The sequence below is a fragment of the Notolepis coatsorum genome, assembly GCF_963971535.1.
Source record: "Notolepis coatsorum genome assembly, chromosome: 1".
NCBI classification, from domain to species: domain Eukaryota; kingdom Metazoa; phylum Chordata; class Actinopteri; order Aulopiformes; family Paralepididae; genus Notolepis; species Notolepis coatsorum.
Genome location: NC_140165.1, coordinates 22,938,275 through 22,955,217, shown reverse-complemented (window position 1 = coordinate 22,955,217; position 16,943 = coordinate 22,938,275). Strand labels below are relative to the sequence as shown.

General features: G+C 44.9%; 1 protein-coding gene across 1 annotated transcript in view; it reads right to left on the bottom strand.

Moving 5' to 3' along the window:
• Positions 1-3,318: 3,318 nt before the first annotated feature.
• The window catches only part of LOC311226827 (target of Nesh-SH3-like), a 36,181-nt gene continuing 22,556 nt past the window's right edge, over positions 3,319-16,943 (bottom strand). The window contains exons 3-8 of the mRNA XM_084312238.1: positions 15,958-15,961; positions 12,745-12,824; positions 10,461-10,490; positions 9,047-9,205; positions 7,583-7,705; positions 3,319-6,655 (exon numbers count right to left, since the gene is read on the bottom strand). Coding sequence (XP_084168364.1) covers positions 6,540-6,655; positions 7,583-7,705; positions 9,047-9,205; positions 10,461-10,490; positions 12,745-12,824; positions 15,958-15,961 — 512 coding nt within the window. The 3' untranslated portion in view covers positions 3,319-6,539. The remainder of the gene's footprint in view (positions 6,656-7,582; positions 7,706-9,046; positions 9,206-10,460; positions 10,491-12,744; positions 12,825-15,957; positions 15,962-16,943) is intronic.

Sequence of the window (16,943 nt, the reverse complement as noted above, 5' to 3'; positions counted from 1 at the left end):
GGTACAATTTACAGTAAGGTGTAATGAGGTATGGGTTGTAGTGCAAATTATTTACCAATAAATATAAAGTGTGTTTAGGTGTTCTAAAGTGGGTAAAGTGGGTGCTGCAGTGAGTTGTTTGTTTAAAGTGAGTGTGTGCGTGTAGATGTGTGTGCTGTGAGTGTGTGACGGATCATATTGGTCTGCGTTGTGTTGATATTAAATGTTAATGTCCCGAGGGGGAGTCGAACAGGGGGCTCCCGCGCCGCGGGCGACGACACATGCCGCTGCACTAAGAAGTGAATTCACTCCTAACTACCGTACCTATGCGTCTGTTAACCCTGTTATGAGGAAGTGAGTTTAACTTATCAGCCCGTAATGCCACAGTCACTCGTCAACACACCTGTTTCCGTGACTGTGGACATACCCACGGGCTTCCCCGTTACACTCACCTCCCTAAACTCACGCCCCTCAGGACATCTGGGTCACTGGGCACCACTGTGACGGATCATACTGGTCTGCGTTGTGTTGATGTTAAATGTTAATGTCCCGAGGGGGAGTCGAACAGGGGGCTCCCGCACCGCGGGCGACGACACAGGCCGCTGCACTAAGAAGTGAATTCACTCCTAACTACCGTACCTATGCGTCTGTTAACCCTGTTATGAGGAAGTGAGTTTAACTTACAAGCCCGTAATGCCACAGTCACTCGTCAACACACCTGTTTCCGTGGCTGTGGACATACCCACAGGCTTCCCCGTTACAAGTGCATTTGATGGTTGTTACATAGTGTTATTGTCATTTAGCATTCTGATGGCCTGAGGATAGAAGCTTCTTCTTAGTCTCTCTGTGCTTGCCATGAGACTCCGGTATCGCTTGCCTGACCACAGCAGTTCAAAGAGGCAGTTGTTTGGGTGGCTGGAGTCTTTGATTATTCTCTTAGCTTTACCCATGCACCGCTTGTTGTAAATGCCTTGGAGAGTGGGAAGCCCCCCTCCAATTGTGCGTTCGGCTGAACGGGCCACTCTCTGTAGTCTGCTATGGTCTTGTTGGTCTGACAGCGACGTATAGCAGCAGAACTGCATTTCTTTTGCACGGTTTAAGTGGGTTCAGCCCTATGTTCCCACAGCCCTATGTTCCCACAGCCCTATGTTCCCAAATTTCTAAGATTCTTCTCAAAATGAGGCCCTATGTTCCCACAGCCCAATGGTCCCACAGCCCTATGTTCCCGGACGAACCCTCTACTACCAGAGGACAATTGGATACGTTTGGTGTAATTGGCTACCGAATTAAGAAAAAGGGGGATAAAATCAGATACAAATTTAGGAAACAAGGAAATGTGGGAACATAGGGTTGTGGGAACATAGGCACGCTCCCATTTAAGTAATCGCATTGACGAGAAAACAGCGATGGACGACAACACGGCAGTGTACGGACGGATCCGATCTCCATATGTGTGTGTTGCACACGTGGTCCATTCAAAGACTGGACAGCCTCCTCTGGCTCTCTCCGCCATCCTGTTTGAATCTGGCATGAAAATCTAACACCTATTGTATAAACCATAAACTGCAGAGCTCTGATATATTAAGCAATTACCCCGATGACGTAACGCAGCTACTACGGTTTCAATTTGACAACATAAACATTCTAAACGGGCTTCTCTCCCATTGCAGCGTTTGCTAATATCACAAGTACCAGGAAATAAACTGGCTTCTATAACCATTATGGTAATAGTCCTTTTGGCCGCAGATGACATTGAGCTTATTTACAGTCTGCTGCAACTGGATTTACCGTAGCGTGTGTGATCACCGACCCATAACGTTGATTTAACGGTCATCACACACACACATACTCCCAGTTTGCAATGGTGCTGCGTTAACAAAAGCACCGTTCTCCTCGACGCTCCCCTACTGTGAAAGCTTTTTACAATGTACTGGTGTTGAAACAGCTGTGTGGTGTTTTGCGGCGTGGGTGGGCAGCGCTGCACGGCCACTTACATCCGCGCCAACAGGGCGACGCCGAGAGGCGCGACTTACCCGCCTATTTGTAACACTGTTTGTTTTTTCATCGCGTTCGCCTTCTCTTACGTCTCCGTTCGTCCGCCTAATCCGCTTCGCCGCTCGCCGGTTTCACAGACGGTGGTTTTTGTTTGGCTGGGCCCGGTGGGGCATCACGGGTCACGCTTTACTGCGGCCCCTTTTGAGTGTCGGTTTGTCTGTTATTCTTTGCTCTCTCTCTCTCCACGTCGGTTTATCTGTTATTCTTTGCTCTCTCTCTCTCCACGTCGGTTTGTCTGTTATTCTTTGCTCTCTCTCTCCACGTCAGATGGTGGACCGACGTTCTGTTCTCGCAAGTTACTGAGGAAGTGTAAATAGTTACTTACAATACTGGCCGTCACGCAATCGGACAAGACACAGCTAGCTTCCCCCCGAGCTCTGACATACGAGGTCCCCGTTGCTCTGGCTCCTCTGGGAAAGAAGACTTTTTTTTTATCAGTTGGCCAACTTTTGGACGTCTAGCGGCCCACTGTTCGGTTATCGCCTAACGCCATAATCGACCAATGGTTGTGTCTTTTTCTTCGCAGTCGAAGCACATTCGTCACGTCGGGAGCGCACTCTTTCTCTTCTTCTACCAACCTTCAGCATTTCATGTTGCGTGCCAGTGACATCATTTCCTGAACCCATCCCCCGCCCCCCCCTTGCCACCGAAAACACACAGGCTTATAAAACTGTATATAACTCTTAGGAGTGAGGTTGAAGACTTACAGCCAGGATCCTCTGGACTGCTGGATGGTCTCTATGTGACGGTTGGTTCCACTTCATTGTGATATTAGTTGTTATGCCCCGTGCTAATATATAACCCTCTCCCGGTATAATATGGGCTTTGGACAGCCAGTTCCCTGACAGCTTCATGAGGCTACGCCCCCCCCGTTCCTGTGGTCTTCAAGAATGCCCCTGTATTGAGGTTGGCTCTCGCAGGCCTCCCTGTCGGAGCCGGTGGAAAAGTGATGTAATATGTTTGATCCTTGTTGATCTTTCTAATTGGGGCTGCGGCAGGACCTGACGGGGAGACGGGAGACGGGGAGGTAATATAAGGATGACTGAGTGAGTTAGGAGACAGGTCTGCAAACACGCCGTCCAATATCCTAGTTTGTCATTTTAATGACTTAGACTTGTCATCCTGGAATGTAAAGGGTATTCTAATACAGCGATTACAAAGCGGGTCTCGTTTTCTATCCTTTACATGGGGGAGGGGTTGCGTTTTAAACACAATATCCTGAACTGACTGAATTTGCCGGTGGAATGAAACAAAAATAATTGGCAAAAGGACGACGTTTTATAAAAAGGAAACAAAATGTCTTTATTATTGAAAATCGATACAGGAATGGAAGTACATTGAAACAACAACAAAAACACACCAACAGTACAATCTCACGTTTACATACATTACATTCTCATTATTAAAATAAGTATTACACCACTCGTCTGCAAGCGTCTGTACACCAACTGTGCCTTCTTTCTGTTTAGACACAGTGCTTCTCTCTCACGTCTCATGCATTTGACCTGCTTTATAAAACAGGCCAATGATGCGAATTAAACCAGGGTTGCATACAGTACACGCCGTTAACCCTTTTGAGGCGCGAGTCTCCGAATCCCATGTCGGAATTCTATAACTATAGGTTTTCCATGACAATCGGCCATTGTGACGTCACTACGAAACACCTTGAAAGGGATAGGAGGCACTTTGTTTGATGAGTAGCATCATCGTTGCGCTACGTTTTGGTAGCAATAAAACAATGCTCTGAACGACCTACTGTATGTATATTTACTTCTACTTTACCTGTCGATAAAGCGCTTTAACGTATGGCAGGTGACGGTGAGCTGGGACACCGCGAGAGGAGGGCAATGTGTTACAGTTACGGGAAGGGAACACTTTGAGGGGGAAATGCATTTGCAAAAATGTACGGAAAACAAAAAATACATTCTCTCCATATACACATAAATACATTTTTGTTTGTGCAAATTGCAAGTGTAAGAACCTCCTGGCCCTGTCGGTCAACCCTATATATATACCGGGGCTGAAGGTGCCGGAGGTGCGCTTGTTTTGGTACTTTGCCGTACGGAGAGTACACACGTCGTTCGTGTGCATGTCTGTTGTGTATCTGCTGTGTGACTGCCAGAATTTAGGAGCTGCCCTGTTTCAGACGGACCGTTCTGTACACGTGACAGGATTTAAGGATCACGATAATTTTTCTAGGTCAAATGACAATTTAATTGAATGTGAGAAATATTGTGTCGGAGTTTCTGGAAACTACCAGAGGGGTTTCCATTGGTCATATCCCAAGGCCGGCCCTCTTTTCGTGATCCTCCAATTGCAACTCTTGCTTTCCTCTCGAGACGGATGATCGAGAAAAGAGGGCGAGGTTTGAGATAAAAGGACACTTACATGCTGTGACCTCACACTGCATTGCTCTGTACCTGTGCTAAAAATAAACTGCTAAAGGAAATTCTGCGAAACGAAAGAAAAAACACTTTCTACAAAGGAGACGGCTACTGTTGATGAAAAAAAAACATGAACATCTACACCATGAAGTAAGTACTGTACAGCAGAAGCGTAACATTCCATTTTCTGCAACTCTCTTCGCACGTGGTCCTTGCGAAGAACATGGCATGATCAAAAGACCTTTGATAAATAACATCAAACAAGTTATGAAAATATGTCTCCAGGGAGCCCGCTTCCCATTTTCTTTTTTTCTTTTTTACTTTAACACAAAAAAATACAGGTCACACATTATTTTGATAGTCCATTAGTAGAATCTCTACATTATTATGAATAGTGTGACGAGCTGAAACGTCATAACCTCGTAATCTTGCTCAATTTTGAAGACTACAGTCTATAGACGGGTTTCTCGTTCCCATGCCATACTCACGCATCAAGGAGGCAAAACGGAACATAATCCTGCTCAGAACAACAGGAAAGACTACAATATATTTGAATTTGTTAGCCATGCTAGTGATCTAAACAATCAATCCATTACAAAGCTAGCTATGTAAAAGGTGAAAGACTCACACTCACAGCCATGCTGATTTGGCAACATTACATCTAGCCGTTTTCGTTTGAAACGTCTTCTAGTCAGGGGAGTGCCATGGTTTCTCCATAGAGCTCCATTATACTTTTAGTCAGGGGAGTGCCATGGTTTCTCCATAGAGCTCCATTATACTTTTAGTCAGGGGAGTGCCATGGTTTCTCTATAGAGCTCCATTATACTTTTAGTCAGGGGAGTGCCATGGTTTCTCCATAGAGCTCCATTATACTTTTAGTCAGGGGAGTGCCATGGTTTCTCCATAGAGCTCCATTATACTTTTAGTCAGGGGAGTGCCATGGTTTCTCCATAGAGCTCCATTATACTTTTAGTCAGGGGAGTGCCATGGTTTCTCCATAGAGCTCCATTATACTTTTAGTCAGGGGAGTGCCATGGTTTCTCCATAGAGCTCCATTATACTTTTAGTCAGGGGAGTGCCATGGTTTCTCCATAGAGCTCCATTATACTTTTAGTCAGGGGAGTGCCATGGTTTCTCCATAGAGCCCCGTTGTACTTGTTTAGTGCAGCAGCTCGCACAGGTTGGGGACAACTCAGTCATGTGATTCAGCGGGTATTGCTGATTGGCTCAAACACGGCATGTTTATAAACAAGAACCCTGTCGGTACAGTGTTGAAAGTTGAGGTACTACCCCCCACAGTCAACTGATACACTACTGGTAAGATGTACTGTAGACAGTCTACAATGGACTATCAAAATAACGTGTGACCCAAAAAAATATATATATCTAGTGTAGGTTTGTTATCTCACACTGCGGAATGCAGCAAAATCTCATTATGCGTTCATCAGTTTTATCAGTTTTGCCTTGTTGTCATGTTTGATCAAATCCTGATCTCGGGATTCTAAGGTTCTATTTATGTAATTGTTTTGGTTTTGTTTTTAGATATTGAGCTTTGACGTGTTCATATCCCATAGAGCAACACTCTAACATGAATTTATTTTACCTACAGTACTGTAAACTTAAATAAACAATAAACATTTTCAAAACTTCACCCGCATGTAAGGACCTGTAGAGTTACCATACATCACAGACACTTTCAGCGGAATTGCATTGCTATAGAGAACAGCTTGAAGTATACTGATATGAGCAAGGACTGCAACAGGAAATAAACTCCATTTAGAACGTTTATGTTGTCAAGTTGATATCGTCTACACGTACATAACTCATTTTGACCAAAGGCCATCAGACAGAACCATATAATTCCAAGGTCGCAATAGTAAAACGAGGCATTACTTATTCCTATTACTGATCACAAATACTCGCTAGAAATTCCCTGACAAATAAGTCCTGTACATTTCTTCTTCTTTTTTTTAAAGGAAAAGGAGGAATCGTCCACACACATCGTCATCCAGGAGGTCATCCCTGTCCTGTCTCCATCCCAGTCTGTGTGGTGTTCATTTGGGAGCTTCTCTGAGAGGACCTCCGTCGGGGTGGGGCTTGTCGGGGGGGGTGGGGCGGATCTTACCACTTGCCAGGGATGGGCGTTCCGCACTCGTACCATGACACGTAGCTGACGTGGGAGTGGCCTCCTATCTGGCCGAAGTACACTGGTTCCTGTCTCATGGCCCGGTAGTATCCTGTGGTGACGGCAACACAAGAGGCCGCGGCGTCAGAGACATCGCTTCCATATTTGAACATTTAACCCTTTCACAACCACACTACATACGGTTAACCCTCTCACTACCACACTACAGACGGTTAACTGTCTGTGGTGAGGTAGTGAAAGGGTTAACCTTCTGTAGTGTGCAAGGTTAACCTTCTGTAGTGTGGTAGTGAAAGGGTTAACCATTTGTCAGTGTGGCAGTGAAAGGGTTAACCTTCTGTATTGTCGCAGTGAAGGGGTTAACCCTTTGGTAGTGTGGCAGTGAAAGGGTTAACCTTCTGTAGTGTGGTAGTGAAAGGTTAACCTTCTGTAGTGTGATAGTGAACGGTTAACCTTCTGTATTGTGGTAGTGAAAGGGTTAACCTTCTGTAGTGTGGTAGTGAAAGGGTTAACCTTATGTAGTGTGGTTGTGAACAGGTTAACCCTTTGTCCTGTGGCGGTGAAAGGTTAACCTGCTGTAGTGTGGTAGTGAAAGGGTTAACCCTTTGTCGTGTGGCAGTGAAAGGGTTAACCTTCTGTACTGTTGCAGTCAAAGGGTTAACCCTTTGGTAGTGTGGTAGTGAAAGGGTTAAGAGGAACAAACTCTTGTTTGGGTCATTTGGATGACTGGGCACAGAAAAATTTCCATTCATTCATTCATTCATCCAGGAGTTCTTACTCATAGCAAGATCATGTAGAATGTATATACATATTTTAGAATGTATGTATCTGACTGTGTATTCTAAATATTTAAATACATTTTAAAACAAGGAGAAAAGATTATTCAAATCCTAGAAGAGACAAGTGGGAAGGGATACATGAATGAATCCATTCAATCAGTCATCCATGCATTCAGTTTTTATTGGCAGCAACATATAAATCTCACAGAAAACTTCACTCACTCACTCACTCACTCACTCACCTGTTCTTGCTGGTAGTTGGTCAGCTCTGAGTTGTCTACCTGTCCTTCCATCCAGGAAGGAGTCTACGAACTGGCAGTGGTCCTCTCCGTGTCCCGTCTGGTCCCCGATGTTGTAGAACTTCCCTGCATGGTGAACCAGTAGAGGGGCATTTATTTCACCTTTATTCAACCAGGCCAATTAACACTTTGGTTGCCTAAGGTTAAATTCATGATATACCATAGATTGCCAGCGCTATTTGTCTATGGAGAAAGTCCCCTTCTTTGCAGGGCTATAACTTTTTAAATTCTATTGCTACATTGCCATTATTAGGGCCCATTCAAAGTCCTATATGTATTGTTCATTGTGTAGCAACGTTAAACTTTTTCATTCACATATTCATAGTAAAGTATGGTCTATGTATAAGTATGTTTTCATCTCTTTCTGCAGCTTTCTCCAGAACGTGATCTATAGCCCCAAATACATTATATTGATGATGCAATACAGTTTTATGGCAATCAGCGAGATATAAAAAATTACAACTAGACGTACTTCTAGAAGTTACTACACGTCATCTGATGTTGACCGGATGGGCTAGGGGCCGTTTATAATTCCGTGGGCAGCGTTATACCAATCATCTAATGTGGGTCAAATGTTGATAATAGCAGTTAGTATCGAAGACGGTAACGTTACACGCTGAAACTCACCCCAGTCTCCGCGCGCCGTTGGGCGATCATCATAGAGTTGAAATCTTATCATTATGGGATGTAAATTTACCCGGTCCATCTCCAGCTTGTATAATGGTATATACGTCCAAATCATGTTGTTTATCGAGTTATTGGCAATCGATCACTGTGTAGCGTGACGAGCCAGAGTCGCGGGACCTATAGCGAGCACCCGGAAGTACTACGGACGTAGCACAACCTCTATGCCACTTCCTGTTAAAGCGATTGCGCCGATCGGCCACCAGATGGCGCTCCTGAACCGCCAGAGAGCTCAGTGGGTCCTGCTGGTGGATCTCAGGCCAGCGGAGGGGAAATATGAATCCGATCTCAGATTTTTGAAATATTGATATAAGGACGCTGTACAGCGTCCCCCGGCAACTTGAGCATGGCCAGCAATGACGTCAAAACACGTTTCATGGCAGTCAAAGTGTTAAGAACAACTTCTTATGTACAATGATGGTTCACGGGATATGTGGAAAGGCATTTTATAGAAATGTGATAAAAAAAAACGAAACAAAAAAAACCTCACCCATAAGGTAGGTACACATCTCATGGTATTCTCATGACATGCCCGTTAGCCTAGGCATTGTCCAACTAACACCTCTCCCGAAGGCTAACCGGCACTGTCCGCTTCCATTCATTGTGCTAAGCTAGGCTAACGTGCAGAGGGGAAACTGGTATCTATCTCCTTGTCTCTCTCTGGAGAGAATATTGGCGTAATATCATTATGTGTGTGTGAATCAGTGTGGTGTGTCTCCTCACCGTTGAGCGAGTCGCTCAGGTAGATCTTGTATCGGAGGGAGTTACACAGCTGGACGCCCACAAACTTGCGATACCAGGTCCTCTTTACGTACTGTTTGCCATTGCAGTCGGAGTGGGCGTCGGTTTTAAAGGGGAACTGGGTCCAAATGGCATCTTTTCCTACGGCACACAGGTTACACCGGATTGATTATGCAGAAGAAAAAGAAGAAGAAGAAAGAGAGGATGAAGAAGGAAGAGGAGAATAAGAAAAAGAAAGATGAGAAGATCAAGAAGGAAGAGGAGAAGAAGATGATGAAGAATGAATATGCGAAAACGAAAGAGAAAGGACATTATAGCTCGGTTCTCATTGTCCATCTCGTAGAATCCAGTACATCTCTATTGTAATCCAGTACACCTCTATTGTAATCCAGTACATCTCTATTGTAATCCAGTACACCTCTATTGTAATCCAGTACACCTCTATTGTAATCCAGTACACCTCTATTGTAATCCAGTACATCTCTATTGTAATCCAGTACATCTCTATTGTAATCCAGTACACCTCTATTGTAATCCAGTACACCTCTATTGTACAGCTTATTATTGCAGTCCTTTCTGAAGTGAATCAAGATATAAATGGCTACACAATAACCCCCAATAATATAATGTAAAAAAAATAAAAAATAAAGATTGGGAAAAGAGAAAGGTTGTGTTGTGTGGTTTTCTGTGTGAATGTTTGGCCCGGCCGACCGGGCACCGGGTGTGGAACAAGTGAAGTCATGGGATTGGACGGCTGAGCGGCACTGAGGCGTGCGGGCCGCCACAGGGTGTGCCAGTAGCCGCTCATTAAAAAGGTGCAATCCGTGATCAAATCGTTAAAACATAAGGTTAGCCCCGCCACGAGAAAACAAATTTAACCGGGAGATTGAACGCTTTTCTCATTCTTAGTTGATAAATAGAGCTTTAAGTATGAGGACAAATGTTATGTATGTATTCAAAACGTTTTAACGTTTGATGTCTGTAGATATTGACAGAAAACACAGTTTCACTGTGAGCTGAGCTGTGGTGGGTCGAGAGAGTTTTTACAACCTATTTATCCGTGAACTCAAAGCCTTCAAGAATCTATGTGGATATAAACATTCTGGATTGGGATTTTTAAGGGCCATTCATTCAACAAGGTGGTGTCTGTCTGTCAAGCGTGTGTGTGTGTGTGTGTGTGTGTGTGTGTGTGTGTGTGTGTGTGTGTGTGTGTGTGTGTGTGTGTGTGTGTGTGTGTGTGTGTGTGTGTGTGTGTGTGTGTGTGTGTGTGTGTGTGGTGCGTGGTGTGTGTGTGTGTGTGTGTGTGCGTGTGCGTGTGCGCATGTGCGTGTGTGTGTGCGTGTGCGCATGTGCGTGTGCGTGTGTGTGTGTGTGAGAGGATGGGGAGCAGACTTACCTGACACATTCTCACTCACGCGTGGGTCAGCTGTTGGACGGAGGAGAGAGAGGAGAGAGAGAGAGAGAGAGAGAGAGAGAGAGAGAGAGAGAGAGAGAGAGAGAGAGAGAGAGAGAGAGAGAGAGAGAGAGAGAGAGAGAGAGAGAGAGAGGGAGGGGGGTTTAATATGCTGACGTTTGTGATTTTATGGTCTGTTTAGTAAAGGGGCCATACCTGGTTTTATTAGCTGCCCAAAGAACGGAGAGAGGGAGGGAGGGAGGCAGAGAGAGTGAGTGGGAGGGAGAGAATGATTGCGTAAGAGAGAGAGAGAGAGAGAAAGATACATGTTATAATAGTGCATTGATCCGTGTAATTGTTTCTTATGCCAAGCATACTTCACATCTTGGAGACATTGTAATTTAGATACAAGTGAACACAGAATACTTAAAAATTACAGTAAGTCATCCGTTTAGCTGAGCTGAGCATTCCACGAGCATATCAGATCTTTTGGACAAGCTTTTTAAGTTCCACCACAAACAATAATTTGCACGCTGCTGTAGATAAAGCATTTTTCAACATTCTGGTTCAGCCTGATTATTACTTCAAACCCATGGAACGTACGCAAGCTAGCACTTCGTAGCTCTTGGAGCTAGCCTGCGTACGTTCCATGGGTCACTCTGGGTTACATGGGTCCAGCAGCGTGGCTACATGGGTATAGAGCTCTGGACTCATGATCAAAGATCACCGGTTCGAGCCCCGGTCAAAGCTGTTGGAAAGTGGTGTTGTTGTCCAGCAGGGAGCACTCTGTCCTCTGGACATGGCAGTTACAATGTCCCTGTCCTTTGAATGCGATGTTAAACCGAGGTCCCGACTGAATTAGGCCATTAAAGAACCCAGGGCGCCTATTGCAAAGAGTAGGGGGGTTCCCCGACATTCCTGGCCAAATTCCCAATCAAGTCTCTGACATCAAGGTCACCTAATCATCCCTCCCCCTTAATTGGCTGATATCATCCCTTGTCTTGTCTCCTAAGCCTTTCAGCCATTGTGTACTACTGTGATGTGAGCCTGGTGCCAGTGTATGGCAGCCATTGAGCCTACATTGTAAAAAGCGCTTTGAAGAAAAAAATGCAATTATCATTCTGGTAACGTTCTCTGGCATTCTGGTACCACTTGCACATGCTGCTACGCCTGTGCTGCGATTATTACATTACAGCTTGGTGTTACTTTACCATTGTTACTTTACCACTTTACCATTGTTTTGGCTGCTACTTAAAATCATGTAACTCCCTTATTCTGCATTTATTTACGATATTCTGTAAGTGTATGTGTGTCTCTCCTTGCATTTCTATCCATATGGGGACCAAATACCTCAAAAACAAGATATGTCCTGATCCTGTGAGGACGCTGGTCGGACTCCACAAGGAGGCATGTCGTGATTATAGTTGTGGTTATGATTACGGTCATGCATGCAAGTCAATGGAATGGCCTCACAACGCAGGAAAATGTGGCTTTGCGTGTGTATGCATCAACCTCACATCCCCGCTATTGCCCCCACACTCCCCTGTCATAAATCTCATTGGTCCTTAGTGCTTATAAGACTAAGTAATACACACAGCAGTCGTTAAAGCGTTGACCTCAATCTGTCCATCACTGACTGATTTTGTTTTAAAGAAAATTTAAAAGTGCAGACTATTGGATGACTTGATCCACCAGGTTTCGGGCCAAATCACACATTGAGTTATCACGTTTATGGCGTTTGCCATACCTGCCATTCAGGGCTGTAAAAACGTTGACTTCCTAAACCCCCTGTGGCTCTGATGCCGTTCTCTGACTTCTTCTACTGAGTCAACTACTGAATAGAAAAACCATGTCCTCGCTTCACTCGTTAGTAGCCATGTTCACTTAATTTAGTAATTGCTTCAAGCAGCTTCACAAGAGCCCTCCGATCCAATTGTCTGTGACTTATAAAGTTAATCAACATCAGGTTTTCCTGACTTTTGGGGCTAACAGATGTCCATTATAACATACTAATAGGGTATTTAGTATCTCTATTTATATTGTGTATTGAATGTATAATTAAATGCTCCATAACTTTCAATGTACTATGTAGTGTGAATACTATAAATTCCTGCCCCATCAGTCTCAATTATTTAGTCCCAAGACTTGCAATTCCCAAGTCATGATAGGCAAGGCTCAAGTCACAAGTCTGAAACTTCTTGTCCATTTTTCGTGATTTTGCAAGATTTTGCAAGCCAATAAAAGCTGTTGGGCAGGGAGGGAAGTCATCTAATCCTACTGGACCTACCTGATTCTGTATTGAAGGACACCGGTTCACTGGGAGGACCTTCTCCAAGCTCATTCTTGGGTTTTACCTTAAACTCATAGCTATGAGGTGAAAGAGAGTGAGAGAGAGAGAGAGAGAGAGAGAGAGAGAGAGAGAGAGAGAGAGAGAGAGAGAGAGAGAGAGAGAGAGAGAGAGACAGAGAGAGAGAGAGAGGAGAGAGAGACAAATGAAATGACAGAGAAACAAAGAGAAGGGAGGGAGAGAGAGATGGATATCAATGTATAATAGCACATGAGTATATCTGCCATGTAATTGTTTTCTTATGCCAAGCATACTTCACATCTTGGAGACATTGTCATTTGGATACAACAGAACACAGAATAGTTAAAAATGAATAAATAAATCATCAGTTCAGCAGCACTGAGCATTTTAAGTTCAACAATCATTCTCAAGCCGTCATGGATAAAGCATTCTTGGGCATTCTGGTAGCCCCGTCGCGTCAGAGCATGTGGAACGTACGCGTGCTACACGTCCCACGGGTCTGACATGTCATGGCTAGCGTTCTGGTAATGTCCCTTGGCATCTCCGGTGCTTTTCCCCAAGGCTTAACTCCCTGGACAAAGCTCCATATGTCAGGAGCATACTGGTGCCTCACCAAGCAGAGAGACGCACGCCGTATCACCCCCACGCGGTGTTCGGTCCTGTGGGCTCAGACTGCACCGCGCTTATATTGTCTCTTTTGTATCGTCTTCTTTTTCTGCGCCCACCGGTACTGTTAATGCGTATGACCGACGGGCACTAATCAATTGTATATTTAAAAAAATATATGTAAAAGTATGACACATTGCCATCAGATGAACTCGGCAGGTACGACCGTCCCTCGAAGCCCAGTTTCCCGCCTCTCACTCGCCGATCGGTCGACGATCATTTTCACAGAGTTTCCTGACTATTACTTCAGCACTAAACCAGACCCCCGGCTTCCGACAGGAAGACAGGTATCGTCGTTCGCCCCTCCGTTGTTACTTTGCGCTGAGAAAAGAAAACGAGTCTCACGTTCCCTTCGTATCTCCATTACTCCGACACTATCCGTTCTCCAGACGGGACAGGTAGGAGGGAACCGACGTTCCTTCTGAATAATGACGGGACCATATGGGATGTTCAGCACCTCCCCCCCCTACCCCAGCCCCATCCAACTCCCCAGTCTTCCAGCCGTGCGCCAGAGAGCAGCCTCGCTTGAGAGGAAGGCCTGCTTCATATTCGATCCCCTACCTTAACGCCAAATAGTTATCCCATCATATTCAGGCTCATTTAAGTCCCAGCGAGCGCAGCGGACCTCCTGCTCGCGCAGAGAGAGTCAAGACTTTACCGTTGGAACGCCTCGCGCCGCCTTCACGGTGTACTGTCTGAGGCTGATTTCGAAATCACACGGCTACTGCGATGTGTTTGGAAAGCTGAGAAGTGAGAGGGTTGCCGTATCTGGAATGACCAGGTTGAAGTTGTTTTGTTGCATCACCTCAAACCCCTTGGCCAGTACTTGCCATTTGCAGAAGACAGTATGTGTGGCTGAACTTACACTGTGGATTTGAAAGACGATTTAGCCGAATTATACTTAAGACTGATGTGGAGGTTTTTCTCTAAGCCCACAGAACTGAGAAGGGGACTTCACTTCTCATGGCCAGAGACAGACAAGGCCTCCTTCCAAACTCCTAATTTGTATTTGACTAGCAACGCTTTAACAATAAAGGCTACTTGAGAAAGAGAGAGAGCGGGAGCGTGCGAGAGAGAGACACACAGAGACAGACAGACAGACAGACAGACAGACAGACAGACAGACAGACAGACAGACAGACAGACAGACAGACAGACAGACAGACAGACAGACAGACAGACAGACAGACAGACAGACAGACAGACAGACAGACAGACAGACAGACAGACAGACAGACAGACAGACAGACAGACAGACAGACAGACAGACAGACAGACAGACAGACAGACAGACAGACAGACAGACAGACAGACAGACAGACAGACAGACAGACAGACAGACAGACAGACAGACAGACAGACAGACAGACAGACAGACAGACAGACAGACAGACAGACAGACAGACAGACAGACAGACAGACAGACAGACAGACAGACAGACAGACAGACAGACAGAGACAAACTCTGTGATGCGCCATTCAGTCTGACTTGCAGAGCGCACACTGGACTTAATCTATACGCACTGCCAGCCAGGCTTATGGAGAGATTCAGATCAAATTTAACACAAACGGTTCCAAAGATATTAATGTTTCACACCGCCAACAAAGTAGCCTACTGGGTCCGTTGTCTCGGAATGGAAATTAGCTGTCATTTCTGCGTGTCTCCCTCCGTCTCCGACACTTGAGACCTGAGTATTTAACCACACCCCTCAGACGCAAATGTAGTTCTTTCTACTGCGTCAGAATAAATACTGTCGGACAATCTAACAATGATTAACACATTTACAAGTCGTATTATGTTTCGAAGTCTCTATTTAGGCCTATTTCTGAATTGCGCTGCGTTTTCGGCTTTTCTGAAGAATCTTCTCTGCCGGCCTGGACCGCGCCGGGTCACATTTGTATCAACCATGGCGATCGGACCGCGCGCATCATTGACCTCTCCGGTTCCACCACACTGGACATGTTTTCAGTGGAGATCTATTTAGCCTGTAACAAGTTTAGGTAAGATAAGATCAGGTAAGATGATTAAATAAGATCAACTGCTTCATTGCTGGGGGACAATTATGTTCACCAGCACTGCATGGCAATGGTTGAAGAGGATGTACAAATAGTGGTATAAACATATGATGAAATAAAGAGAGATGGGTTCTTAAACTGTATCACCTTTGACCCAGGCTCCTTAAAAGGTGTAATCTGTAATGCCGTCAAACAACAACCTTTAGGCTTGGTGTTGTGCTTTGTTTACTGTTTTGGTCTGCCATGTGGGTTGGAGTTTAGTAACTCATTATACCGGGAATGTCTCCAGACATCTCTTGGCAGAGCCTGCGGTGTGGCCACCAGTAGCAGCCCCTCCCTCTACACCCATTGAAATTCAACCCACACATCAGACAATAAACACAAATTGTAAACAAAGCCAAGTACCATGTTGTCATCTTTTTCCATTACATTTAATTACATTCAACCCTTTATTTATGCTTGAAGAAGGCAGTTGAGGTTTTCCTCATTTACGATGCTGTCAAGACTTACTGGCCTATTAAAAACAGATAAAAACACCAAATCAGCTTAGACAAATTAGACATTGAATAACTAGGACAAAAACACAGAAAAGGCTTTTGCCTAAAGGTCACTGTTTGACACCATTACAGATTCTACCTTTAAAATATAGGGCATTCAGATAGAGCATACACAGACCCTGTCTGCACCTTTGTTTACACTGTTTATCTTTCTCATATTTTTATAATAATAATAATAATTCATTACATTTATATACTGCTTTTCTAGACACTCAAAGCGCTCCCCACAATGTAGGGTGCAAATTGCCTCCTTCACCACCACTGGTAGCACCCAACCTTGGGCTATGCATGCTCAATGGCTGCCATACACTGGCACCAGGCACACATCACACTACACATTGGCTGAACGGCTCAGGAGACAGGGATTGATATCAGCCAATTAAGGGGAAGGGATGATTAGGTGGCCTTGATGTGAGAGACCTGATTGGGAATTTGGCCAGGAACGTCGGGGAACCCCCTACTCTTTACAATAGGCATCCTGGGTTCTTTAATGACGAGATTCAGTCAGGACCTCAGTTTAGTGTCTCATCCGAAGGACTTAGAGTATATGTAGAGTTAATTATATTGTTTACACAGTTTTTTCCCCTCATATTCACATCTAATTTTATTGTCTTTCTACTATTGCTATCTATACCTGCCCATACCTGTACCTCCCCTCCCCCATGCTGCTATGACGCCGAGATTTCCCAGAGGGGATCAAAGGAACATCTTATCTTAAACCTACCATAGTACTTCACAAGTGTCCCACCAGAGACATGCTTGGTAATAGCATTCCACCAGAACCAGGCCTACAACCTGTCTCAAATCCTGACCCTCGGCTTAACCTTTTCAGGTGTACTCTTGGAATTCCAGAACTCCATAGCAGTCAACGAGCGGTCCAGTGGTCACAGTTACATCTAGGGGTGGGTCTCACCACAGATTTCCTAAAACAATTCGATT